This window comes from Leucopleurus acutus (genome assembly GCF_964270905.1).
Source record: "Leucopleurus acutus genome assembly, chromosome: 16".
NCBI lineage: Eukaryota > Metazoa > Chordata > Mammalia > Artiodactyla > Delphinidae > Leucopleurus > Leucopleurus acutus.
Genome location: NC_139158.1, coordinates 3099412 through 3126781, shown reverse-complemented (window position 1 = coordinate 3126781; position 27370 = coordinate 3099412). Strand labels below are relative to the sequence as shown.

Sequence of the window (27370 nt, the reverse complement as noted above, 5' to 3'; positions counted from 1 at the left end):
AGGTGAAGTAATTGGCCCCGCATCACACAGCTGGAAACCGGCCGAGCCGACACTCAGATGCTCAGGGCGGTCTAACTTGGGAAACCGTGTTGTTTCCAGGCTGTTTTCACACAAGTCTGAGTGTTTCATGCCGACCGGTTTGCGACATGATGAAGCGTCTGGCCAGGTGAGTGGAAATTGGCCCCAATGAACTTTATTTTCTGCAGGCCTGGTTAGTAGCACTGCTCAACATCGGAACGAAACCATTATAAGGGGCCCTTGGGCTGTGAGAGGCGGAGACTGGGAGGGCAAAGGGTACCTGGCAGCCACGCTGGAAGTACTGGCATCCTCCTTTCAGAACATTCTCTGCAGCGTAAACACAGACGGCAGAGCAACGCGCTGAGGGCGGAACATCCGCCTCTGTGCCCCAGCCCCTGCTTTCCGTGTTCCTGATGGAGCCTGTTTGGAGGCTGCCGCCCATGCCGCGGTGGCAGAGCCCATGGACAGCCTCCTTCCATCCCTCTCCGCGACCCCCGCCCCGGGGAGAGTCAGCATGGGGGCAGGTGTGTGTTGGCAGAGGGGCCCCCGTGGAGGGGGCGGGAGCGGCCAGCGCCCTGCATCATGGCCAGGCCACACGGGCTCAGCCTCAGCTCAGCACTTGGGAAAAACACCTGGTCCACCCGCGTTCACAGCAGCTCCACCACAAACCCGAGAGGTGGAAACAACCCAGGTGCCCACTGATGGGCCCACAGGTAAAGAAAACGTGGTGTCTGCCCACAGTGGACATGCCTACTGCATGAGAACAGAGTCTGACGCCTCCTACAACATGGATGAACCAAGAAAACACGCTGAGTGAGAGGAGGCGGGTGCAAAGGACAAATGTGGGGAGTCCACACCTAGGAAGTACCTAGACTAGGCAAATTCACAGACAGAAAGTAAATTAGAGGCCGTCCGGGGTGGGGGGGAGGGGAGAGGGAAGGGTCTGCTGACGGGCGAGGGGCTCCTGTTTGGGAAGATGAAGGACCCCAGAGGAGACGGCGGGCAGTGGCCACACAACAGGTGAATGTGCTTCACGCCCCTGAGCTGGACGCTTGCCAGTGATGAGGTCGGCACGTTTCACGTTAACTGTGCTTTACCACAAACAAACAAACAGCAAACGAGACCCATGAACTGCGCACACCCCACGGTCGCCCTCTGGCTGGCTGCGGCCCCAGTGCCGGCCGGGTCTCCCGCCCAGGCTCCAGCCCTGTTCTCTGGACGTCTGCTCTGGTCCTGGGCCTGAGGCCCTGTCCAGAGTGCCTGGGCCCCCGCAGGCTGGATCCTTTCCCTGGAGTGCAGGCTGGCGGTGGGCGGGTCAGCTCTGCAGGTCGCAGCTGGCCGGCCGTGCGCCCCTCAACCCAGCGGTACGAAGGCCCGCACTGATGCCCAGCGAGGTCCCAGAGCTCCTGCTCTGACGGATGGCACGCGCCACGTCCCCTCCCTGAAATGTCCCCTCCCTGCCACGTCCCCCGTCTGCCCGCGTGGGCTCTTCTGTGGCCAGGCCCATGTCCTCCTGGAACGCTTGGCCCCTGCCCCACCTGCTCCAAGGAACCTCCACCTCCCCCCAGACAGACTTTTGTGTAGAGGCCGATGCGACCTCCTGGTGGCGCACTTGGTTATCCTCACTCACACGAAAATACTGTGGGACCGGTCCAGAAAAATCCTGCTGAGTTAGGCCCTCAGTGCTGATTGGTTTACGACGATAACCTCTCCAAATAGCAAAAGGTCACCTGATGTGTTCTGTGCACCGGCCGAGTGACCAGAACCCCTCTGTCCTCCGGCAAGCCTGGGTCTCTGTCCACAGAGGGATTCCAAGAATCCTTCACCCTCCCAACTCCGCACCAGCAGATCTGAGGAGAGCCCTCAGGCCAGCTGCCAGGCTCAGAGGAGACGGCCGTCGGCGGGGCGGTGGGCGTCGGGGGGAGGGGTCGCCCTGCGGGCCAGAGGGCAGGCGGCAGAGCTCGCTGCAGGGCAGCTGGGGCCAGGTGCACTCTGGCCTCCACACAGGACACGACGTCTCCCTGTGGGTTAGCCCCACAGAAGGGACGGTCCTTGAAACATACCCAGGGCCACCTCTTACCTAAAAGGGGTACAAACATGGATCCACGTGGCTTTTCGAGACCTGGGAAGGGCCTGTTACAGACGGTCGGGCTGACTCAGTGCCGGGGCCACTGCCCGGGCCCAGCCAGAGACGGCAGCTGACAAACATCCCCCCTCCACACACGGAGGTTCCCACACACCTAGGTTCCCATGGAGGCAACAGCATCGCTCCCCTAGAGCAGGTCCTGATAAATGCAGACGTTAAACACCCCTGAATCTCAAAAGCAAGACCTGGCCGCTGTCCCCGTCGGGACACCCAGCCCTCGGCCTCTTTCCAGCCATGACCGGAAGCCTCCTGCCCCACCAGCAAAATGACCTTCATCGAGGGGGACGCTGCTGGCGCCTGAGCTCCGGGCTGGGGGTGGAAACGCGGGACCTACCGGCCTCGCCGACGAAGACCTCCACGGGCGCGCTGGCCGGGCTCTCGCCGATGACGTTGTAGGCTGTCATGACCACTTCATAGCGCCGGTATTTCTTCAGATCTGCAAGGGCCAGGGGACAGGGGTCAGCTGGCGGGACCCCCTCCCTTTCTTAGAAAACTCCCTCCATGAGCCACGCTGAGGGACCAGTGCCCCTTGAGAAGACGCGGGGGAAGAGCTCTTTCTTGCAGAGAGAGGTCTGCGAGGGGCCTGCCACCCTCTGTCCCGGCATTAGTGACACTCGTGAGGCAAAGACGCAACCCATCCTGCACTCAGGGGAAGGCGGCAGCAGGCTCGTCTTCTGAGGGAAAGAAGCTAGGATACAGGGCCTGACCCAGGCTTGCCTTTTGGTCCAGAATCTCTCCGTAAGCGTAGGAACCGACGGAGTGAGACCCTGGCCCAGTAGGGCAGGCAGAACCTTGACCACCTTCAAGGGAGGGCCTGGAGGTCGGATCCGCGGCACCTCTGCTGAGCTAGCCGCTCGCTGGGAGGCACGATTTGCAGGAACCATGCACCCAGGTGGTCCGGCACGCACCTGGGGCCTCGGGAAAGCCACGCAACGGGGAGAACCTTCCAGAATGTTTTGGCTTAGCGGTCAGCTCTCTCACCACGTTGGCTAGTACAGAGCTCGTGCCTGGCTACGGGGCCTGGATTCACATGTCATTTTCTTCCCAGGACACGGCCATTAACACCTCAAAGGCCTCTGTTTGCCGATATGTGTACATTTCATGGTCAAGGTTCTGTCCACGTGGTCCAGCCGTGCTGCCAGACAAACAATTAGGCTTCGTCTCAACCCTGGGACTCGTGTGGCCCGGGAATCCACGGAGACACACCAGAGTGGACGCTGCTGCGTGGTCGGGGCCGCCCCTCCCGCACTGCATAACCACGATTGGAGGGCCTGGATGAGACCCCGGGAGGGAGCCCTCCTCACTGGGGCCAGGCCTGCACTGGACCCTTCACCTGGCTCCTCGGGGAGGTCACGTCTGGGGGAGCACCCGGCCCAGGAGGGACTTGGCGGAGAGACAAGGAAACAACCAGGGAGCGATGGGTGGGGGGGTGAGCGAGCACACGACGGATGGACGGACGAGGTGACGCTTGGGGAGGTGGGACAGCTCTGTGAGCCCCGCCCCGGCTGCCAGGCTGGTCACTGGCCCAGGTGGTGGCAGGATGAAAGGGCACGGGCTGGCAGCCAGTGCCCGCACACCTGGGGCCGGGGGAGGCCCGGCTCCCCCTCCCCCATTTATTCTCTTTCTAATCCAGCCACTTCTCTGTGCTGAAGTGAGTCGCATCGGGGCCCCTTAGCCTTGCACTCGGTTGCTGAAACCCATCCCCAGACAGGAATCGAGGGGAAGCAGTTTGGTTAGAGAGGAATGGAGGACGGGTGGATAGATAAATGGTGTGTGTGCATGTGGTGGACGGTCCCTCGGCCTTGAGAAGGAAGGAGACCCTGACGCTACAGCACGGATGAAACTAGAAGCGAACCCAGCAGACACAGAGGGACCAACGCTGTGCGATTCCTCCCCGGAGGAGCCAGGGTCACAGAGATGGAAAGTAGGGGGTGGGGGCCAGGGCTGGGGGAGGGGACGGGGCGTCCGTGTTCCACGGGGACAGAGTCTCAGTCTGGGAAGATGAGAAAGCTCTGGAGGCGGACGGTGGGGAGGGTTGCCCAGCAGTGTGAACGCGCTGAGCGCCCCTGCACCGGACCCTTGAGTGGTGAAGATGGCAATCGCGGGTTGCGTGTATTTTACCACGACAAGAAAGGGGCTTGAAAACTACGCCCAAGGAGCCAGAGAGGAGATCCGCCCACTCGGCCTTTCCTCCTGTCCCACACTCGAAGACCAGCCGCCGGTACCCCGCACTCCCAGCCTCTGCTTCTAGAAGTTTCCTTTCCTGTCTCCCTGGTGGTTCCGGCATACCGCGAAGCAGCGTTTGAGGGGGAACCCCAGAAACGAGAGCCTCGAATCCAAGCTGCTTCCACTGGGCCCCTGAGAGGCCACGCGGCGCTGCCTGGCGGCTCGCGGTCACGCCGCCACACGGCTCCCGCTGAGGGCGCTGCCACTTACGTATTAGCTCGTATGTCGTTAACGTGGAGCTGCTGTTCACGCTCTGGAAGCTGCTCTGGGCTGTTAGGGGCAAGCAGAGCAGAAAGGCGGTCAGCGCACAGGGAGCAGCTCTCGCGTGACGGGCTGCCTGGCCGGGAAGTCTCTCCACCCCCCGCGTGGCGGGGTCCGCTCGCCGGGGCCCCCGCGCTGCCTGGAGAACCTGCCAGGCTCCCCGGCCCGCGAGGGGGTGGCGTGTGCTCACCCCTCAGGTTAAACGGGTCAAGTTCGCATCTGGCGCGAGGTAGCGGAAGCAGCACAGGGGGAGATGGAGGTCGGCGTCTCCCGGGCAACGCCTCGTCGGGCTGCCTGCGCTCAGGTAGAGCCCCGGGCTGAAGGGGACGAGCAGACCCCACCGCACCCTCTTATTCCACGGATGTGACTTTGTGACACAGCCCAGGGAGACGCTCGCTGCGGTCTGGACATCAGCAAGGGACACCCGGGGTGACGCTGAGGCTGGGGCTCACGACTGAGCCAGTCCTCCTGGCGGGGCCGGGGCTGAGCTGCAGCCCCGAGGCCCCAGAAGGTGGGCTGGGGAGGGAGCACGGGAGCTGCCCATAGCACGCGTGAGCCTCGCCGAGACGCGGGGCCGAGCAGGCCCCAGCAGAGCAGGCCCCGGCTCCCCAGCCGGCCCGCCCCGACGCCAGCGCGCAGGGGTTAAGGCTCAAGTATGTCCTCTGACGGTGCGTGGGACGCCAGGAAGAGAGGAGCGGGGAGCGCGGCGCCTGCCCAGCAGCTCCAGAGCTTCCTCAACGGCTGCTGGAAGGACTGCCAGGGTCCGCGGAGGGGTCTGGCGGGGTGCAGGCGAGCAGACAGATGAGCCGGGACAGAAGCCGGGGCTCCCTGCAGCCGCCCCGGCGCACCCCAAACCTGCTCCGCTTGGGGCGGCCCCGCACGGCACACGCCCTGCGCTGGCCGGCTGACCCCTGGCCCACCCGAGCCCCTGCCGCCCTGCTTGCCTACCTGCACCGAGCTGTCCTGGGCCCTGTGTCCCCCGCTTCCCGTCACATCCTCGGTGACACCCTTTTACCCCGACAGTCACCGCAGATGGATCCTCCTCCGGGCAGCCTCCCCGGTTCCCCACCGGCCGGGGGCCTCTGCTCACGGCACCTCACCACGCCCTGGACCGTGTGCGCCAGCGGTGGGAGGGGGCAGAGCCGCACCTCCTCCAGCCCCCGAGGCCCAGGCCTGGGGGGCGGATGCACCGTGGTCACAGGAACCTCCCAGCTGCCGGGCCCGTGCAGGGGGAGGAGAGGGCTCACCTGTGAGCTCGGTCCGCAGAGCAGAGGGGGTCTTGAGCGTCTTGGACTCAGTGGCCGAGGCCGCCTCGTACTCTAGCTCCCGGTAGTAGATCCTGTAACCCTGCAGGAGGCCGTTCAGGCTCTCGTCCCTCGGGGGCTGCAAAGACACCACAGTCAGGGGACCTGGATCCATGTGTGGCCGCCTGGCGAGGAGGGATTCACCAGTCCACACGGAGGGCCCTCAGCTGTTTGCAAGGAAACAGGCAGGTGTCACGCTGATGAGGGAACTCGGGGACAGAGCCTGCTATGTGGCTGTTTCCCTGGAGCCTGGGGCTCCTGGGGCCGGAGTGCGGCACGGGCGTCTCATCCACGTCCAGCCCAAACCCCCGAGCCCCAGGGCTGAGGCCGGAGACCATGGCCCAGGTCACAGACGGGCGAAGACGCTGCCTGTAGCGGGCCAACCCAGGACCTGAAGGGAACGGGGATGTGGCCTGGCTCTGCATCGTCCGCCGCTGGCCTCACCCCGTCCCCTCAGCCCCTGTCCCTTCTGTCCATCCAGGCTGTGGCCGTCTCACTGGGACCCTCACCGACCCCTCCGCCTGCCCGGTCACCCCCACTCTGCCCAACTCAGGCGCAGGCTGGAACCCACACTTCCCTCTTCCGCGTCAGCGCGTGACGGCGCGGCTCGTCTGACTCTTAAGAACCCGGTGGAAGCCAGGTGACGGGTAGCTCGGTGATGAGGCTTAGCTCGAGGGAGAATGCGAGCCCCGTGAGTGTAAGCCCAGGACCCGTGCAAACCCACACGGGGTGCAGCGTCTGGTCAGGCAGGGCCCAGCCGGCTGTCCCTTTCCCTGTGGCTGACAGGTCTGTCAGGAGAAGAAAGGTCGTCTCGTTCCACACGGAATCCCAGTGAGGCCGCAGCACCGCCCTGGCTTAGGGGCTTCGGGGTCCAGTTTCCCCTCTGGGATCCTCAGCGAGTACAGGATCAAACCTCCCAAACCGTGACCAGACAGACGGGCCGAGAGCACGCCCGTGACCCCTGGCTGGAGGGGTCACGAGGCCCTGCCCGGGGACAGGGACGCTCCCTGGACTCCTGTGACTCTGCAAGGCCACCGCCTAAGTGATGCCACTGTGCCTTGGTACACAGCGTCCTGGTGCCTGAATGGAGGCCACAGCTTTGGCAGGAAAGCCCCTCTGTTGTTGGTTGAACTGTGTCCCCCCAAGAGATATGCTGACATCCTAACCCCGGGTACCTGTGGACGTGAGACCTTGTCTGGAAACAGGGTCTCTGCAGATGTAATCAAGTTAGGAAGCGGTCACACAGTGGTAGGGAGGCCCTGAGGAAACGACTGGCTTCTTGGAGGGCAACTCCATTTTATTTGTCTAAGTCTTTAATGCACTTGCCTTTTAACCCAGCAGTTACAGGTACACGTCTGGAAGTCGATGCTACACAAACATTTGCAGGTGTGCAGTCCTGAGTCCCACAAATACAAGCTCCGGACTAACCCCCGCCCCCCCCCCCCAAAAAAAAACCCGACGCCTAAACCAATCCTCTCTGGGTCTTTCCAATGACACGAAGACAACAGGACGGCCTTCCAGCCTGAAGGGCACTGACAGCAGAATTGCTTGCAAACGCAATCGCAGACTTTGGACTCGTGATCACCATCGGGTGTTATAATAGCTAATTCACACAGGCACCTAAATGTTCAACGTGATGGCTCCATGAAGACAAAGCACATTTTAAGAGGCAATATACAATCTAGCAATTATCTGACAAATGCTGAGGCTATAAAGAGACCCAAAGATTCTTATAAGATGAGGACATTTGGACACAGGGAGGCCGTCATGTGGAGGCACAGGCAGAAGGTGGAGGGACGCGTCTAGAAGCCAAGGAGCACCAAGGGCTGCCGTGGCCACCAGAAGCTGGGGAGAGCAGGGAGGGTGCCTCCCTGTGTCTTCAGAGTTAACCGACACCTTGATCTTGGACTCTGGCCTTCAGAACTGTGGGAGCGTAGATCCCCGTTGTGCTTAGGCGCCCAGTTTGCGGTGACCTGTCACGGCAGCCCCAGGACACCCGCCTGCTTTGCTGTCCAAACTCTCACCCTTCAATCCTGGTCCCTGAACCCAGGCGCCACGAGGACCTGGATGTTCGGATGAGTCCGTTTCTCTGTGACTTCTTGCTACTCAGTCCCAAACCCAGGAACCAAGCGGATGTGGACAGTGCAGGCTCCTCTGCTCCCCAAACTCTCCAGCAGGACAGCGCAGACAGCAAGGGTAGCTCCCGAGACACAGGGGGCCCTGCACACGCTCGCGCACGTGCCAGAGTCACCACGTTGTCACCAGCGAGAGCTGCCGCGTGCTCCCTTGAGCCCGGGCGCTGCACTGCGGCTCTGCTGCAGCCCTGACGTCCTCACGGTGCCTCCCGGGTCCTCGGTGACGCCCTCGCCTCATGACAAGCACCTCGGCAGGTCATTTTCCCCATCAGACGCAGACACGCGTGCCTGGGAAACTTGAGTGGACTCGCCACGCGTGTCCATCTTGCTGGAGGAGCCCGGCAAATCCAATCAAACGACAGTCCTCCTGCTGAGGGGCGACAGACCCCAGCGTGAGCTCAGGGGCAGAGAGCCGCCAGGAGGGCCGCGGCGGAGCCGCCAGTGGCCCCGCGCACGTCTCCTTGAGGAGCCTGTCCAGGCTCTGCCCACCGGGGCCGGCGGGGCCGGGCTGCTGGGCACGTGCGGGCCCTGGCTCCGGACCCTCCGCGGGTGCAAGGGGAGCTGTGTCTCCGGGGCAGGACTGTTCTCCGGGAGGGGCTGTTTCCGTTTTCCTCCCGACCTTTCTCAGCCACCACACCCAGCACAGAGGACCTGGGGGCTGGCTCGCCTCCAGCCCCTTCCCTTCTGGTTCCGGCCGCCTTAGCAGGACCCTGGGGCCCCCTCTGAACGCTGCGGACTGTCAGGCCAGAACCGCAAAACCAGAGCCCAGGGACTTCCAGGTCAGGTGAGTCTCCCCTGTGGTGCTTTTCCCTCACAGGGTTGCCGGATGTAGCCAATGCAAACACCGGGCACCCAGTTGAATTTGAATCTCAGAACCATCATCGATGTGAAGTTTACGTTAACGGGACACGGGTGGGCTACAGGCGCACCTCGCTTTACTGCACTTCACAGATACTGTGTTTCTTACAAATTGAAGGTCTGTGGCAGCCTGAGTCAAGCAAGTCTATCCGCGCCGTTTTCCAACAGTGTTTGCTCACTTCATGTCTCTGTGGCACATGGTGGTAATCTCACAACAGCTAAAGCTCTTTCGTTATTGTTGCATTTGTTAGGGTGGCCTTTGGTGTCACTACTATGACTCACTGAAGGCTCAGATGATGGTTAGTATTTTCTAGCAATAAAGTATTTTTCATTCAATCAGGTACATTGTCTTTTCTCGACATACTGCTATTGCACACTTAACAGACTACGGTGTAGTGTAAACATCACTTTTACACGCACTGAGAAACCAGAGAAGGCGTGTGATTCACTTTATTGCCAGAACCTCTTCTTTGTGCTGGTCTGGAACCAGACCCCCAATATTTCCAAGGTGTGACCGCTGCCGCCCCTTTGCCTGAGTGCCGGCCACTGACACCCCCAGGTGGAAATGTCTTTAAAATCAACTCACAGTCACAGAGTTAATGACATGAAAGGCAAGGTGGACCAGCGCAGACCTGGTGTCTCCTGGATGGCGGGTGTGGACAGGCGACCAGCAGGGCACACAGGGTCCCTGGGACACACGCCTGTCCGTCCGGCCCCGGTGGCTGAACCACGACCTTGACCACTTTCTCCAGCGTTGGGCCCTCTGTCCTCTCCCTCAGCAGTTCCCAAAACGAAGCCCAAACCGACAGAGAGCGAGGAACTCGGGAAGCTGAGTGCTCTCAGGAAAGGAGGTGAGAACAGGGGTGAAGCCCGGGGGTCTGACCGGGGGGCAGGAGAGAGGCTCTGTTTCTTGCTATGGTTTTTATTTTATTTTAATAAATTTTGTCCTTTTCTTTCTTACCAATTTTGATGAACAAAACCTCAGTGTTGGAGACGCGGAAGCAGCCCTGTGAGAGGGCCCATCACCGGGCATCCTGGGATGTCCCCCTGCTTTCTCTCCAGCCGGCCCAGGCTTTGGGCTCCTGTCCTGGTCGCTGTCCCACTCTGCGGGCTGCAGCGTTTCAGATCCTTCCCTTAACACGGGGCGCTGCTGACGTGTTGTTTCTTTTCTCCCCAGATTTCTCCCTCTAGAGTTCACAGAACTGTTTTCAGAACCGCTTCTAGGGTTTTTATTTTGTGCCACCCGCCCCTATTTGAAAATTGGTTCCGTGTGGTAAAGGCAGACACCATTCGGCGTTCAACGCTAATTGACGCCAGAGACAGGGTCGGTGCTGATGCACCACAACGGGGGCTGAGACGCAAATCGTGTGTGTTTGTGCGCGCGCACAGCACGCACATCTATTCATAAGGACGGAAGGCGGCGATCTGCCACGTCAACTCTAGTCCTGTTCTCTTATTGGCTACCGTGGAGACAAATTACAATCCTTATTCTGTAGGGCTCCCTTCAAACACAACTCTTATAGCATGTGCCAGAACGTTTACTTCACCCCTTCTTTAAGAAATGCAACGGATGGAAAAGTTGGAAAAGTCTACGTGTAAGAATAAAAGGAGAGCCGTTTCTCCACCCAACACCTAAGTTGTACAGAGAAGGTCCAGGGCGCGGCGATGCATTCTCCATGGCCCTTTGCCGACTAAGGCCAAGCAATTCCAGGGCCTCTGACCCTGGGGACCCCAGGTTGCTCACAGATGCGGCCCCTGAGGGAGGGGGGAGGCCTGGACCCCACAAATCCCCCCGCAGTGGAGGCACGAGGCTGAGGCCCAGCAGGTGGTCAGCAGAGCTCCTCTGCTGCAGGGGAGACCTGCCTGCACCGCCGAGCCCTGCGCCTCCGCCGGGGAGCACAGCGCTCGCCCCAGCCCTGTCTTCCAGCGCTGACCCGCTCAGCAGGTCGATGACACGCCCTGTGTTATGACACACGAAGTACCAGAAAGGGAGGGCTCGCCGCAGACTGGAGCGTCAGAGAGAAACACACGGGGCACGCAGCCGTGGGGCTGGCCCTCGCGGGAGGAGGGGCTGTGATGGGGGAGAAAAGGCAGCCCACCTAGTGGAGGTGCAGGGATGGGCGGGGCTCAGGCGGCAGTCGGGGGGGGGCGTCACTAGGAGCAGCTGGCCAGGGCATCGATCGGCACCGAGCCAGGACGGGCTGGGTCCTGCCCCGTTGCCCGCGTGGGTGGCCCTCCCAGGCCCGTCTGGAGCTGAACTCCAGGAGACGGGCCTGAACGGAGAGTCCTCAAGTCCACGGGAGCCTGTTAATCGGGAAGATGCCCGGGTACGAGAGACAAGACCCGGGGGCTTTTGCTTCCCCTCTCCTGGGAGACTGTGCCCCGCATCCAGGCTCATATGCAGCACCGGCTGCACACCCAGGGAGGCCCAGTCCACCCAGATGATGCCAGAGCCCTGCCTGAGAGTCCCAGGGCATCGTTGCTGAGGAGGAGGTGGGAAGGGACAGGTGGTGATGATGAGAAATCCCAGGCTTCCCTCTCTGGGGTCTGAGCTGAAGATAGGCAGGTGGGCAGAGCCGTCTCAAGTCCCAGCCCAGCAATGTCACCCTGGTCACCTTCCAGGCCTCTACACAGGCCCAGATTACGGTCATGGCAGCTGAAGGCACCCAGACCCCAGCAGGGAGCCTGCAAAGGCCCGGGCCTGACCCTACAGACACACAGACATACAGACATACAGATGGGATGACAGTGAGAGAAACGGACTTTCAGGGAGTGGGGAGCTTGGGAGGAATGGGAAGGACTGGATTCAACTCACCCAAAATATCAAACAGGCAGGATGCTGGGAGTTTGTGAAAATAACAACGTCCTCCCTGGGGACCAAACGTGGCTCTGGAACCAGCGGCCAACACCCGGTCCCCAGCCTGCGTCCACACCTGGGGGGGGGGGGCGCGGGGGACGGGGGAAGGGACGGAGGCTGCCAATCCCAGGCTCAAACCCTTCCAGCCGAGGAGGAGAAGATGCGGCAGGGGTGTGAGGAGAGGCCGAGCCCCAGGTCCCAGGCACACCTGCTGCAGCTGCGGGCAGGTCCACATCTGGCCGCACCAGAAACCGCGCCCCCCGTGATGCCCTCCCAGCAGGAGCCGTACCAGCCCGGGGAGGAGGGCAGGTGGTCGCGCAGCCTGGAGGGCGGCCTCTCTGCAGGCCTCACTAGTGAGGCTCTCGTGACCCACGGCGACGCACGAGGCCCGCCTGCCTTCGCGCGATCCTGAACAGGGCGTAACCACACTTTCTATTCCTCGAGCTTGGAATAAACCATCTGTCATTTGTAAGAGGCCTCTGCGACTCTGGGTGTCCTGGGAGGTCCCGGTAGGGCAGCTCCACGTGACCCACAGAGTTCCAGAAGCAGTGGGCCCAGTTCAAGTCCTGGCTCTGCGATGGCCTTGCGGGGCAGGTTCAGGCTGGTGCACAACCTCTGGGGCTCAACCCTGTACCTGCTACATGTGGAAGCCGGCCTAGGTGGTCTCTAGGGGGTTTCTGAACAGAAGTCTCCCTTCGCACGTGCAGACCTTTCTCCCGGCCCTTGGCCCTGACGACGCGGTTCCTGTGGTGTCTGACTTAGCACGTGCCCGTGGAGGCCGGGCCTTGTCTGTGTCGAGTTCGTTTCTATCTTCCCGCAGCTGCTCTGCCAGGCCTGGGACACAGCCAGTGCTTAGTCAGTGCTGGTGGAGGTGCGCTGGGTTTGCTCAAGTGAAGGCGACACCACCTCTGGCTGGATTCATCCTGGATCAGCCATCTGCACGGGCAGACGCTTGAAGGGACTGGGGTCCCCTCTAAAAAAACCTTCACTCTGCCTTTTGCACGTCAGAAATTCTACCAGCAGGCTTTCTGGGGGTCCAGGGCAGTTCTTCAGTTTTCGAAGCCCCCGTTAAAATGCGGATGAGCTGGTCAGCGTGCCCTGGCCTTGACGGCCCACTCCAGCGGGCGGAGTGGGAAGGGAAGGGAACCAAGAGCTGGGGACGGCCGGGAGGATGAGGGCGGGCGTCCTGTAGGCGGCAGCGTTGAGCGGAGGGAAGGGCCCGGGGGGGAGGGGCCAGGACTCCCACCACGAGCCTCAGTCCTGGCCGAGCACTCAGGGATGGGCTGGAGCCGGCGCAGCGGGCTTTCCCAGACCAGGCAGGTCTGGGGTGGGGAGGGTCCACATGGAGTCTGAGGCCTCACGGCGAGTATGAGACAGAGCTGGAACTCAGCTGCTGTCGTCCTGAGGCCTGAGACCATGACTTCCCATGACTTCTGTTTCCTGGAGCACAGAACAGGGATGCCCTCTGACGCCTGTGGGATTAAGTCCCGATGGTGCAGCGGAGCACAGGAGGCCCTAGAGAACCCGGCTCCGTCGTGCCTTCCCTTGAAACGTAGCACCAAAGCCCAGCAGCCTTTGCTCTGGCTGTGCGTGATGTCTGTACAGTCGTCTCCCCGCCTTTTACTGGGGGAGTGAGGCAGGAGATAGATGGGCCCCAGGCTGAGCAGCTGGCGTGTGTCCCCTGTGGGGGGACAAGGGCAGAGAGAAGCTGAGCCCTGCCCAGATAAAAGATAAAGAGATCACGTATTTCTCATTCTTGAGGTCAAGGAGACCTGCCCCGACTACACATGTGCAGAAAGGCCCCTCGGAGGTCAAAAGGGACGGGGTGCCACCCCACAGTAGGTGATGTCAACCTTCCCAGAGGCCTCTTCACTAGAATCCATCTTGGCTAAGAGATGCGCGCGCACACATGGGAGGACTCCGAGATAAACCAAACACGGACCCAGAACCAGGCAAAGCAAGATGACTGGCTGAAGGAAACCCGGAAGAAATGCCCCATATAAGTGATTCAAACTACCACGAGGGCGCAACTCTCTCTCTGAGTCCACCCGTGTGGGTCTATTCACACATATCCTTTTTCCTCCTAATAAACACTTCACTTGTTGCACAACTTTCCATCTCTTTGTGGGAATTCATTTCTATAAAGCTGATGGGCCAGGGCCTTGTCCCTGGCCACTGGTCTAGTGGCTATAGGATTCAGGACTCTCACTGTTGCAACCTGACTTCAATCTCTGGCCGGGGAACTGAAATGCTGCTTCAGGCCGCCGCAGGCCGAGGCCCCCTGAGATCAGGAGGACCGTTCATCCTGTCACCTCCCACCTCCCTCTGGCCCGAGTCAGCTGTTCCCTTCCGCTGGCTTCACACTAAGGCGTGTAGAGCTCAATGCACTAAATGGAATGTGTCCTGCTCACCTCAAGGCGCCCAGCCCTCCAAGCGGGAGCTGGTCCTCTGCAGACAACAGAGCGCGTGGTGAGGAAAGCAACGAAGGCCAAGAGCTGTCCTGAAGAGGCCCGGCCGCCCTGCCCCCTCTGCCCAGGCAGCTGCAGCACTCCTCTTAGGGAGGCGTCCTGTACAGCGCTGAGTCCCCCTCCCCCGAGTCCATCGTGCATGATGGGATCTGTCCCTTAGGACGTTTTCTTTGATCCACTGCAGCCACACGAGGGGAGACGCCTTTGGGTGACAGACTGTGTGACCCGCTGGAGGTTTCAGAAGAGCCAGCTTAAACATTGGGATCAATTCAGAGACGTGGATGCCCAGTATGAGCTGCACTCAGTGTGGACACAAAGCCACCACTGTCTAGAGCATACACGCAAATCCTTAGATTCCAAACAGCGCTGGACCCGTGAAAGGCACAGTTTGATCATCCTACTAAGGGGAATGAAATCTGACAGACAAGCCCATTCAAATGGGTCAACGGTCTGGTCTTGAAATTACAGGCAGTGTTTGCATTTTTAAACAAATTACAAAAACAAAAAAGTTTACAGGTGAAACATTTCATTTGGAATGCAAATCTATATTTAACCGTAGTTCCTTCGTTCTGCTCACTCTGATTTGGTGAATTACTCGTAATTTTAATTATACTTCAATTGCCCAGCAGTTGATGGGCAGTTATTTCCACAGTGCATCATACTGACCACCTCCTGTGCAGGCTTCCTGGCATTAGTTTGTTCTGCTGGGGTCTGAAGGGGGACAGCGGACACACACACGTGCCCAGGGCCTTTGGTGTGGCTCTCGCCACTTCACAGAGTGTCCTAACCGCAACTGAGGGCTTGCGGCCCAGTGGCCAGAGGCGGGATGGCCGGGCTGACAGCCAGCACCTCGTCCACAGCCACGTGTTCGGAGGCAATGAGGTGACATAGCCCCGAGCCACCGCCTTCGCAGAAAAGCCCACCTAGTCCCTGGACAGACAGGCCCCACGCCTACAGACAAAGCACAGACCTGGCCGGGTCCAGCACAGCCCGAGGGACCTGCCTGCTCTCGGTGGATCACGGTAGTGGAGGGCGGGAAACACAAGTGCCTGGGACCCGGATGGAAGTAAGGGCTGTGGAGGTGTAATGGGCCTTGGATCGGAGACCTTGCGGTGATGTCAGAGGTCACCTTTGACCTCCTGTTTTTATGCAGGAGGAAACTGGAGCCCGAGAGGTCTCGGGGATCAGAGTCACGCCATGACACACTGGGGCCTGCAGGCCGAGCCCAGGCCCCGGTCCTCTCCCGGGGCTCCTGGTCCCCTCCCGGGGCTCCCTGGTCCTCTCCTGGGGCTCCCTGGTCCTCTCCCGGGGCTCCCTGCCCCTTTCTGTCCCGCCCTTTCTTCCCGTGGCGGCGCAGTGCCCCTGGCCAGGATAAGCCCTCCCCACTCTCCAAGGCCACGTCCAGACCATCATTTGTGCTTGGTTCCCGCTGGTTCTGGGTTGTGATTCCGGCATTACCTGGACGATTATCGTCGACCCGGAGGGAGCCTCTCATGCCCGCACAGACCACTCCCTGGACCCCCAGCCCACAGAGGCCACTCCCAGGCAGACCTCAGCTCCCCGTGGCTCTGAACCCAGACCACAGCGCCTGCCCTCTGTCTGCCCTCGCCACGGCCTGCTGGCTGTAGGCACTGCCCCCGCCCAGGACGGCAGCCCCCATTCTGGACTCAGGAACTTCCCTTGTTGGCCAGATGCTGTGCCCACGCTCATCACTGCCCTTGGCCCCTGCCCATGGGTCTGCGTGCCTGCCCGGCCCAGCTCCAGCCCTGCTCCTGAATTAGCCCCCCATGCCCTGGCTGGATACCTCGCCCTCCGCTGGGCTCGCCCTCGGGCAGGGCAGCCTTCCTTGGCGGTTCTGCCCCTCATTATTTCTGCCCTCAAGGCACCTCACTGTTGGCAAAAATGATCCAGAAGTGGAAGTAAGGCAGAGAGGGCAGCAGGTCCTTTCAATGTTGTATTAGAGCACTGCTAACAGCTCACCAAGGGCTATCTGATTATTTAGGAGAAGGTTCCTTGGTTTGACTAAAGACCTGGAACTAACAAAGATTCATGTCATCCTGTTGATGTTTTGTCTGGTTGGAAATAATTCCTGTACCATCGATAACCCAGTAGGACGCGAACCAGTCTTGCCACAGAAGCCTTGCTCCGTCTGCATCCTTCTCCAAAGCTCAGTCCGTCTGCGCTCTGGGCACCCCCCTTGCCATCCTGCTGGTCCCCTCAGTGCGCTGGGCACGAGTCCATTACGCCTGCCACGACAGTCCTGCATTTCCCGTCTTGGAAGTTACACTCACCATGTCCCCGCACAGTGTGCAAGCCCGACTGGCGTGTCCCCTTTGTCCCACTCCACCCCGATCCGGGACCCGGCAGGTGCCGGCTGACCACACGGTCGCATGAACGGTTTTACCAAACACCGTGGGGTGCTGGGGCCCTTACCTGCCACTGGATCAGAACAGACGAGGTGGTGTGCGGCGTCACAGAGACAGAGCTCGGAGGCTCTCCCGGAACTGCAACATGAGAAAGAAGGCAAGGATTAGGTGGCTCTGCCTGTGCCCCGCGGCTGCTTGGGGCACAGCTCTCTCTCGCCCCAGTCAGGAGGCAGGGCCGGGCCCAGCCCCCGAGAGCCAGGGAAAGCTGGCCAGCCAGCATCCAGCCCCCCTCTTCCCTGGGGATGCCCTGCCTCCACCCGCCAGCCTGTGTCCAGGAGACAAGGAACCTAATCCTGGTCGGGCGATCACAGCTCACGTCCCTGACCTTCCCCCCCAGGCGGACCCCCAAGACAGACACGCGAGTCTGGGTCTCTCCACGGGGAGCTGCTCACACCAGAGGAGGTGCCCGCGGAGCCCCTGCGCTTCCCAGATCTCCCCAGGGGCCTCCCCTCCCCCAGAGGGGGAGCATCAGTGTTTTGAGGTACTCAGGTCAGAGCGACTCCTGAACAGGATGAGTGATCAAGCCAGGCCACGGTGCCCTTGGCTTTAAACACGGACGTGACTGTCAGGGACAGAGGCTGGCTTCTGGGGGCCGGAGGGACGCCTGCCCTGGTCTGGGTCTCGGTGGTGGCTCTGCTCTACTCCCTGGGGGACAAGGTCGGTTTGACCCCTGCCCACAGCCCCGCCCTGCTCTCTGGAGTGCCTGCCATGCCAGCAGGCCTTCCTGACAGCCCTTCCCCACCTCTGCTCCCGCTGGGCTTGTGCGGCCCTGTCTCAGCAGTCGGACTGGCCTCCTTACAGCTGCCCCACTGTGACATCCTGACACCCGACACACAGTTAAGGTTCAGAAGTGGGCTTTGAGCAGAATGACTGAGGAGTTCTCCCCACCCCGCCCCGCCCCAGGGTGTGTCTGGCACACTGTCCCGACGCAGCCCCGGGTCTCTGCTCTGTGAGTCTCCCCTGCACCTGTCAGGCCTCCCCGTCCCGCCCAGGGACAGCTCTCCACCCTGTGCCCTCCGACCTCCTGCTGTTCTATCTTAAGACCCTGGTCCAGCTTTCCTGATCACACAGGATTACTGTTACGGGGTGGTCTCAGTACCCTAAACACTGTTATAAGGAAATGTTTATTAGCAAGCCATCCACAGGCTCCCAAGCCCCGCCCCCAGCACAAGGCTGCCCACCCCTGGAGTCGGCCTCTGCCGCGAGCTGGACTTTGAGACGATGCAATGACAACACAAGGCTGTTCCAGGGCAAAGAGAGATCACAGATCTCCGAAAAGGAAGATGACACGATAAACGCATCCAAAGGAGTGATCTAAATATGAAAGGGGTGAGAGAGGCCCTCTTCTGACTGAGCCCGTGAGGGGCAGAGGGAGGCTGGGGGAGGCGTCCTGCTTCCTCAGTCCTTCTCAGAGACTCCCCCCAAAACCAGCGTGCTGCATTTTCTTTCTTCTAACAATCAGTGCTTAGCTGAAGTGGAACCTTGGTTGTGTTAAACGTGGGATTAAAGTGGGAGCCACAAAAGACAACCTCAGTTTCTCCAGGGCCAGGTCACGCCCCTCCTCCCCGGGAGCTCAGCTGGGACTGCAGCTTCCCATGAGCTCGGCGGCATGTCCCCGGTCAGGACCACCAGGGGTCCCTGGTGGCTTCTGCTCTGTTGCAAATAGTCTCTGCGTGACCCTGAAGAGCTAGAAGCGTCCCCGGAACCCCTTAGCTGGTCCTTCAGGTCACTGGTGGCCTGGTGTTGGAGAAGCCGCCCTCCCAGGTTACAGAAAGAGCAGAGCTGAAGGTGGGGGGGTCCCGGGGCGAGCAGGCGGACGTGGGCTGGTTTGAGCCTCGCTCCCCTGCTGCGTTAACTGGGGGAGAGGGTGCTCGGGGCAGGTCTGGGGATTATTGTAAAGCACCGCTGGGCGGGCTAAGGGTTGGGGTCTGCAGTCCGGGATCAGAGCCCAGCACTGCTACGCAGCAGCATTCCCTTCCTACCCAAGCACCTGCCTGTCCGCTGGGCGGACTTGAGGACCCCGTCTCCCAGCTCCCTCCGAGCCTGCTTTGATCATCGATTGCCAAACAAACTCACAACGGATCTTCGGGCCCAATTCCTCTGAGCAGGACAGGGCGGGTGAAAAGTCACCTGGAGCTGTTAGGGGGTCTCACTTCCATCACTTAACTGGGCTTTTGTCAAGTGACAAAACTGGGTGGCTCGTGAATGAGAAAAATGGGGAAAACCTCTTAAAACACAGCTACCCCACGACATCTATCTTTAATGACCCTATAAATTATTCAGTCTCAGGGATGCTAAGGGATGGTCAGGGTTTGGAAGCCAATCAAAGAAACCTCCTCCCTTTGGAAGCCCTTGAAGTCTTGATTTACGGCCCTGGGCTGTACAGGAGCGCCCAGCTTCTGCTGCTAATTGAACTCCACTGCCCACGGCCACTCCCCCCACTCCCCTTCCTGGCTCAAGACGAGTGGGTCTCTCTAGGAGCTGGGGTTCCGGGGCGCAAAGGCGGCAGCGGGAAGTGGGCCCCTTGCTCACCGTCCTGCAGCGTGGTTACCGCCTCTGTCTCCGCACTGAAGTCACTGTCCCCAATGTCATTGGTGGCCTTCAGGCGCAGCTTGTAGGAGGTGAAGGGCCTCAGCCTGAAACACGGAAGGGACCCGTGACCGCAGAGACCGCCGCCTGTCCGCGGGCCCGGGCGGCGGCGAGGAGCGGGCATTCTGGGGCTGCGGCTGAATCCCCGGGCGCCCGGGACTGTCTGGGGAGCAGCTCCCAGCACCCAGCCCTGGCTCACTGGCTGGTCTAGGGAGACGGGAGATTCCCGGGGCGGGGGGAGCCCAGAACTTCCCAGCAGGGGGAATGGAGCGCTTGCCTAGGGCTCCTGGGGAGGGACTACCACTTCCCGCAGTCAGAGACTCCTGTGCGCAGCAAATCGCTGCTCTCCGAGCCGCTCGGAGGACTTCTCAGCAGGAGCTGATCTCACACGGCGCAGGCACGGGGCCTCGGAGCACGGAGAGCAGGCGCTCCCCTCCTCCCGCAGCCCAGCGCTCCTTCGCGGAGCTCCGTGCCAGCCCAGCCGGGGCCCGGCCCCAGGGGCTGCCCCTGCCCCGCCCCCTCCCGCCGACTGAGCGAGACTCAGCAGCACAGCCCCATCTAAGCCGCACGGCGGCTCTGCAGGGTAGAGCCGTCAGGATTCCTGCTTCACGGCGAGCGGACAGAGGCCCCCACCCTCCGCCGGAGGACTGGTCAGCGGCTGGGGGCGGAGGCTGGAAGAGGGGTCTCGCCCTGAAGTAACACTGCCTCCCACCTTAAGTAAGGCCAAGACAATGTTGGCTGTCCATGTGAAAAGATGTCCCCCTCAGCCCACGGATGAGACTTCCCGGACATGAATGCTCTCCTTGGTGCCACCACTGCAGGCTTCCTCCCTCCCTCCCATCCTTCCTCCCTCCCTCCCATCCTTCCTCCCTCCCTCCCATCCTTCCTCCCTCCCTCCCATCCTTCCTCCCTCCCTCCCATCCTTCCTCCCTCCCTCCCATCCTTCCTCCCTCCCATCCATCCTTCCTCCCTCCCTCCCATCCTTCCTCCCTCCCTTCCATCCTTCCTCCCTCCCTTCCATCCTTCCTCCCTCCCTTCCATCCTTCCTCCCTCCCTTCCATCCTTCCTCCCTCCCTTCCATCCTTCCTCCTTTCCTTCCATCCTTCCTCCCTCCCATCCATCCTTCCTCCCTCCCTTCCATCCTTCCTCCCTCCCTTCCATCCTTCCTCCCTCCCTTCCATCCTTCCTCCCTCCCTTCCATCCTTCCTCCCTCCCTTCCATCCATCCATCCATCCCCCCCCCACCCCCAGACGGTCCGTGTGCCCAGCGCAGAGCCACACTGATGACCGAGGCTTCAGACAAACTCCGCCGTGTGGACGACACACAGACCTTCACCCAGGTCCCCGGCGACGCTCCCCTCGCTCAGCCCCGCTCGGCACCCGGCTGGCTGGCCGGCCGCTGTCACTGCCCTTCGGGTTTTACTTCCAGAGGAGCAGATGAGGGCCCTGCGTCCTCCCTTCCCCCCGAGCAGCGGCTGTGTCTCAGGCAGCGGCCCCGCTGTCCTCTCCGTTTCCCGGACCCGAAGATCCGAAGTGATTCTAGACGCTCCCTCCCCGTCCCTCGAGTCCAAACCATCCCCAAGTTTCTTCAACTTGGTCTAAGCACAGCCCTCCCTGCCTCTGACCAACCCTTCCCGTGGCTCTGACGCAGCCGGTAGACCAGTGGTTTTCAAACTGAGCACTGAGGAACCCCTGAGACCCCGAGGGACCCTCCGGGCGTCCAGGGCCTCCGTTCCCCCTGCACCAACCAACAGCAGCTCCACTTCCACCTGGTCTGTAACTGGTTCTGGGTGACACTCTGTTTAGAGAAGGGATTCTGCGTTTGGAAACACTGACAACCAATTTTGGAAAGCATGATCAGAGAAGTTTTCTCTACCTCTGTTTTCAAATCGCCTCCTGCGTAAGACTGACGGCAGCGGCTCTCTGTGAGCTGACGCCTCGAGGGATGCTGCTGCTTCCCAGCCCCCCAGAGCCGACTGCACCCTGCTGCTCGCTAGTCCATCGGCGCCCCGATTCCACAGCCAGGAGAAGCCGTGACGGGCAGCCCTGCCTCGGGCCTGGCTTTAGTGGAGACGCTTCCAAAGTCCCACCCTGAAGGACGATCTGGTTTTTGGGCGACATTCTTTATTCAGTTAAAACAGACAAGTAAGTTCCCACCTGTCCCCAGCTTCCTAGGAGGGATTTCATGAATGGCGGAGGTAACCACGTCTTTCCTCCCCTGGCCTCCGTCTCTCCCCGTCTCCCCATCTGGGCTGATAGCAGCCCACACCGTGAGGCTGTTGCTGGGATGAGTTCGGGGAGACGGGCGGGGGGGGGGGGGGAGTCTGGCCCACAGCCGGCGCTCAGAACTGAGAAGTGGCCGTAGTGTTCTCGTCCTGCAGGTGTCAGCTTCACCAGCTCCAGGTGATGCCTGTCCCTGCCCACCGTCCCCTACACCCCGTTCACTTCCTCGTCTCCTCCATCGCAATTTGTAATTAACTGTTTCCTTGATGACTGTCTGTCTTATTTACAAGACGCAGGACTCCTTGGGGACAGGGACCGAGGCCCCATTTATTGCCTTGTCCCCAGCACCAATGGCAGTGCCTGGCACCCAGGAGGTGCTCAGTGAGTACCCACACAAGGGATGAATGGCTGGGGTGACATTATCTGTCTCTGAAGTTTCTTGGGAGGGTGGAATAAGAGGACACGTCCGGCACATGGTAGGTGCCCCGGAAATGACGCTTGTCTTCATGTGTAGCGCGTTTATCAGCTAGTGCACTGCCATCTAGAACACGGTAGTGCACGTGATTTATTGCATTATATTCAGTACTTCACTGTTCTCTAATGATTTGGGAATCTGAGGCCAGAGGGCTAGCTCTTTGAAGACCACCCTTTCTTTCCTGACCTCCGGGGTCTCCAGGAGTCGGGGGCACAGCAGGGGAGCAGTAAAGGATGTCTGATGACGGGATGACATCTGATGACAGGCCTGTGACAGATGGGCTGGGACGAGGAGACTGGGAAGCAGAGCTCCCGGCATCAGACCTGCGCCGTGCGGGCTCTCCCCCTTCACAGGACCGATGACTGTCCCTGGGAGTCGCAGGGGACAGGAGGGCGTCTGAGCTGCAGGACTTAGCCTCTCAGTAGGAAGCCCTGCCAGGAGCCTGAAAACAGCCAGAGAGACTGGGAGGCCGTGAAGGGAGCGGCCATCGCCCTCGAGACGTGACCACGGTTACCGTGTCCGCCTCCTGGTCTCCGTCCTCCGCAGTTTCCTCATCTCTGCGGAGCTGCTCCTTTGGATTACTGGTCTACCTCCTACCCTGAGCACACCCTCATCGCCCCATCCATCCCAGCCCCTCGCTCCCTCCGGGCACAGCAGGACTTCATGACTACTTGATAAATGAATAAGGAACAAGCCCTCCGATTCCCGCCAGTTCTGCCCCCTGTTCACTCTTCCAGGCCTCCCTGAGCTTCTACTTTGGAGTCGGCCCAGCAGGAATTTAAATTCTGGCCCCGCCACTCCTAACTGGGGCCCGCCGTTTAATTTCTCTGAGTCTCACTCAGTTCATCTATGAAAACAGAGGTAATGATACCCACGCTTCCAGGGGAAGTTACATGACACAACCCACCTCATGAGGTCTGGCAATCGGTCACACAGTAGAGGTGTGCACAGTAGAGGTCTCCTGCCTTCCCAAAGGCTGCCGGAGAGCGCAGGCTCAGAGGAACAGCAGGGCCCGCGGTTACTGGACACACAGCCAGCACCGGAGCCCACGCCATCACTGCTCTGTCCTAAAGGGACGTCCAGGACGTCCACGTGGCTCTGTGCTCGGAGCTCTTCTCTTCAGCTACCCTGCATTTCTATGGGACGCAACCATCAACCAGAAACCGGTGATGCTGAAATAGGTCCCCCAGACCCAACCCCTCCCAGTGCCCTGGACCCACATTCACCAGCGTAGGTACAGGCACGAGATGTGGATCGATCAACTTTTTGTTTTACACTTTTGTTGAAAACGTTTTATGTTGTTTTGGCCACTAGCAGACTTCGTGCAACTGGAAAAAGTAAAATGTAAAAAGAATGTTTAAAAAAAAAGGAGAAAATGTAGCTGCCAGGACCATGAGGCGGGACGGGGGATGACGCGGTGGCAGCGCACAGGACGTCGCCTTCCCGGGATCCCGCCCGCGACATGTTTTCTACTGATAGGGGAGGAACCACGTGTCCTGGTTATGCCCATTAGGAAGCTGACAACAGTCTGTCCCACACCAAATTAAACTGTCTGTCCTGAAGCACGGACCTCTCCTTTCCAATGCAAAGTCCCAAGCACACCATTGGTCTGTTGGAGGCTCCATGACAGGAGAGGCAGTTGGATTTTATCGCTCTTCTTTCTTTCACACGGTTACACGAGGAGGTGGGGTTATTTATGGCCGGGCGCCCAGCGCACCGGACTGTGCTGTACCAAGTAAGCTGGGCATCCCTGCCGCGCTCGCCCGACCCCCAATCCCCGGGCAGCACAGGAGAAGCCCGGCCCGCGGGGTGTGTCCGCAGCAGAGTGCCTTCCTCTGCAGGGGGAGCTGTGCCTTGTGGGTCCCACGGCTGTCGTAAGGCTGGCGGGCTCCGTGGGGACAGGCTTTGACTATTCTGGGGGCCTTGTTACTTGGCTGTCCGTTCACTGCTGTCAGTCACTGAGGCAATTCTTCGGCCCGGAGCTGAGAGGAACCACGGGATGGTTCCTCCAGCCCCGTGTTTCACTCCTCCAAGGCCCCCTGGCCACTCAGGGGTGGACGGACTGCTGAGAGCTTGGGGTGTAGATGATAAACACTGTTCACTACATCTGGACCCGCGTAAATTAGCTGGGTGCTGGTTTGCATCCGTGAAGCTTTGAGCTACAGGCCCAGGGAATGTCCGAACCACAAAGGGATCCCCTCCCCCGTTCAGAGAAGCTGAGGCCCCTTCGTTGCTTAAGACGCGTCTGCTGCCCCGTGTCCTCGTCTGCACGACGGGAATAATAAAAAGTCTGGTCTGTACCCCACAGGCTTCTCTCTCCACGTGGACGACCTGTGGGACAACACGTGGGAATTGTTCTGGAACTGATGGAGGGCTGGGTGATGCTGAGATGGTGACGGTGGCGATGACAATGACAGCAGGAAGATGGCGCGGGAGGCTTCACCACCAGGTCGCTGTGGGGAGCGTCTCGGAGGTGCGCGTCCACACTGATGCCATTCCAGCCTCATCTCCCCACCACGAGGAGGGTGGCTACAGCTGCCGTGACTGTCACTAGTGTTCTAAAGCCCTACTCGGCAGCAGACGGACCTGAACAAATGTCGCCTCTAAGTAGCAGGCAGGGACCTCGGCTCTTCCGGAAGCAGAACGTGTGCGTGGGGACCGTCCATCCCTCATCTCCAGACAGAGCTGAGAGCTTTCTGGATCATGGGATGAGGGAGTCACTCAGACCAGGTATATCACTTGGGGTCCCAGGAGGCCGCAGCTATGAGTGGCGAGCTGCCTTCCTTCTTGGCCTGGGGCTGCCTCTGAAGTCACCTCCAAAGGGGGCGCCCGTTCTGTGCGCCAAAGCAGAGCTGCCGGAAGGTCCCTGCGAGCCGCCCGGGCTGCTACGCTCATCCCGTCAGGGTGCAGGCCGGCCGCACAGCCGCCCGGAGCCGACAGCACCCGCCGTGAGCGCAGCCTCGCCCCCGTCGGTACCGGCTCCTTGGACCGGGGGCGTGGCCCCCTCTCCTTCAGCCCCGCTGCTGGCTCGTGTAGGAGAGAGCGGCAGCGCCGCGCTCCAAGCCCAGCCCTGAGCTGTGCCTCCGGGGCTCTCTGATGGTGCACAGCTCAGGGTCTCTGCTCAGTAGGCAGCAGACTGGCGGCCTTGCGACGGGGAGGGCGGGGTGCTCAGGGAGGCCCACACGTGCTCCCTGCTGGCTGGGCAGGGCTGCAGGCAAGGTACCAAACCGACCTCTGACCCTGTTCCTCACCCATGGAACTGGGACGGCAGTGCCCGGAGCTGTCGTGGGGATTCCACGAGCAGGTGGACGTCAGTGCGGCACGGTACCCGGCACGGGGCTCGTTCTGAATGATAAGAGGACCTTGGCCTGCCTAGGAAACCATGGTCCTGGCCTTCTCCGTCCTCCTAGGAGGTCCTGGCAAGGGTACTAGCACCCACGGGGGACAGTGGGACCCAGTACTTAGTGGCCCCTCCCCAGCCCCGGAGCACGAGCCTGGCAGAAAGTGACAACACCAGGGCCGGGTGGGAAGTATGCCAAGGCGTCTCCCCGGCTGCTGCCGTCACCCTCCCAGGCGGGGGGCTCCCACGCGGGCGGACGTGAGGATGCAGGGCCCGAGGCCACTTTGTAGACCTGCCCGTCTAGACTGTCCCATCTGTAGGATTCTGGCGGGTGACGTAACCTCTCCCAGCCCTAGTCTCCTCACCGTAAGGAGGGGGGCGGCCGAGAGAAGAGGCGGGAAGAAGGTGGGATCACGACACAGCGGGTCCAGCTGCGGCCGGCGGTGCAGCCCCTCCCTCCTGCCCAGCAGTTCACCAAACAGCTGGCTCGGGGGCGGGGCTCTGCTCCTGCCCCATCAGCCGTCACTGTCACTAAGGAAGGGCGGCCCCCAGGCGGAATCTGTCCACCTCGCTGACGCAGAGACAGCACAGAGAAGGGCCTCTCTCCGGCCTGTGACACGGGGACAGTGGCAGGCTGGGCTGCCCTCCCCGCCGCCCCCCACTCCGTGCCTCTCGGGCACTGGGGAGCCTCAGTCCCCCTCCCGGGCTCAGGGCCCCACCGCCCGTTCATCTGAGCCTCGTCAGTCCCCGGGGCCTGGGGCGGGCGGACCATCTGTGCCGGGCCGCTCGCAAGGACTGGCGGGGAAGCGGCCCGAGTGGGCGTCTGGAAGCGGACGCGGGATGCAAGGACTACCGGCTCCTGGCACAGGAGCGCTGACTAGAAGAGGAGACATGGGCTTTCAGTGGCGCGTCTCCGCGTCCTGCACAGACTCCTTACTCAGTGGGCAGGAGCTGGCTGGGGAGGGCAGGGCCCCCGTACCCCGGGAGAGGGTCCCCCTGGCGCTCTGGGTACCTTTCAACGGCACAGGCTGTGGCCTCGTGGCTGATGGACGAGGAGTAGGTCTGCCACTGTCCCCGGGGCAGCTCGCGCAGCTGCACCGTGAAGTACCGGATGGGGGAGGCCCCATCGCTGCCCGGGACCCACTGGAGCCACAGGCTGCGTGCGGTCACTTCTGCTTGGGGCACCAGGAGTTCCCTGGGGGGCGCCGGCCGCTCTGCAACCCAAAGAGGACAGATCAGGGACGTGTGAGAGGCTTGCAGTGAAATTACGCGGGGGGAGGCACTGTGGCGGCCCAGAGAGTCGGATGCATGGATTAGATGACCTTCAGACTGTTCCTGGCTCCGCAGGGATGTGAGGGTCTCTGACTTCGGCCGGGGCCCAGCTTGGATCTGACTGGAGACCCCTGCTTGCCCTTGGAATGTTCCATCCTCAGAGCAGAGAAAGACAGGCAGACAGACAGACTGGAGGGGAACCCCCCCATGCTCCCCGACGGCACCGCCATGCAAGGCATCGTGAGCAACACCCGGCGCCCGAGGACTCGCCCCCACTCTCGGATTTGGGGACGAGTGCATCTTTAACACTGATCTCCTCTCCCTGGAAGGCGACCTGGGCCTGAAACCGTAAAGGCATGTGGAGCAGGGGTGCCTGGGGGCTCTCACTGGCCACTCCATGCCTGCAGGACGGAGACTGGGATGCGGGCAGCAGGGCCGGGACCTGGCTTCTGAGTGGGGGTCGTCTGCCCGTCGCTCTGCCTCCTCGCCCCATTGATTTCAACAGAGAAGCTCCCCAGAGGGAGGAATCATTCTTTCGCTGTTTATCAGGAAGAGTATCGATTCTGATTAGAAGGTGTGGCGTGAAATAAAGCAGCAATTCATTGCCGGCCCCAGGTGATGGGCTGCCAGGGGCCCTGGCATCTAACTTAATCAGCAACCTTTGCTGAAGCGCACCCTTCGGCCGGGCGGTTTCTTCTCGCCCCCAGCAGCCTGGGTCCTGCCCCTGCTTCTCAGGCCCCTCCCGGACCCGCTGGAAGGGACAAAGCTCTCCT

At 61.1% G+C, this 27370-nt stretch overlaps 1 protein-coding gene across 1 annotated transcript in view; it reads right to left on the bottom strand.

Moving 5' to 3' along the window:
* Window positions 1-27370, bottom strand: part of SDK1 (sidekick cell adhesion molecule 1) — a gene marked incomplete at both ends in the record, with an annotated part of 817684 nt that overhangs the window by 52336 nt on the left and 737978 nt on the right. The window contains 6 exons of the mRNA XM_082858150.1: window positions 2499-2600; window positions 4601-4660; window positions 5899-6034; window positions 16707-16777; window positions 19232-19335; window positions 26338-26539. Coding sequence (XP_082714276.1) covers window positions 2499-2600; window positions 4601-4660; window positions 5899-6034; window positions 16707-16777; window positions 19232-19335; window positions 26338-26539 — 675 coding nt within the window. The remainder of the gene's footprint in view (window positions 1-2498; window positions 2601-4600; window positions 4661-5898; window positions 6035-16706; window positions 16778-19231; window positions 19336-26337; window positions 26540-27370) is intronic.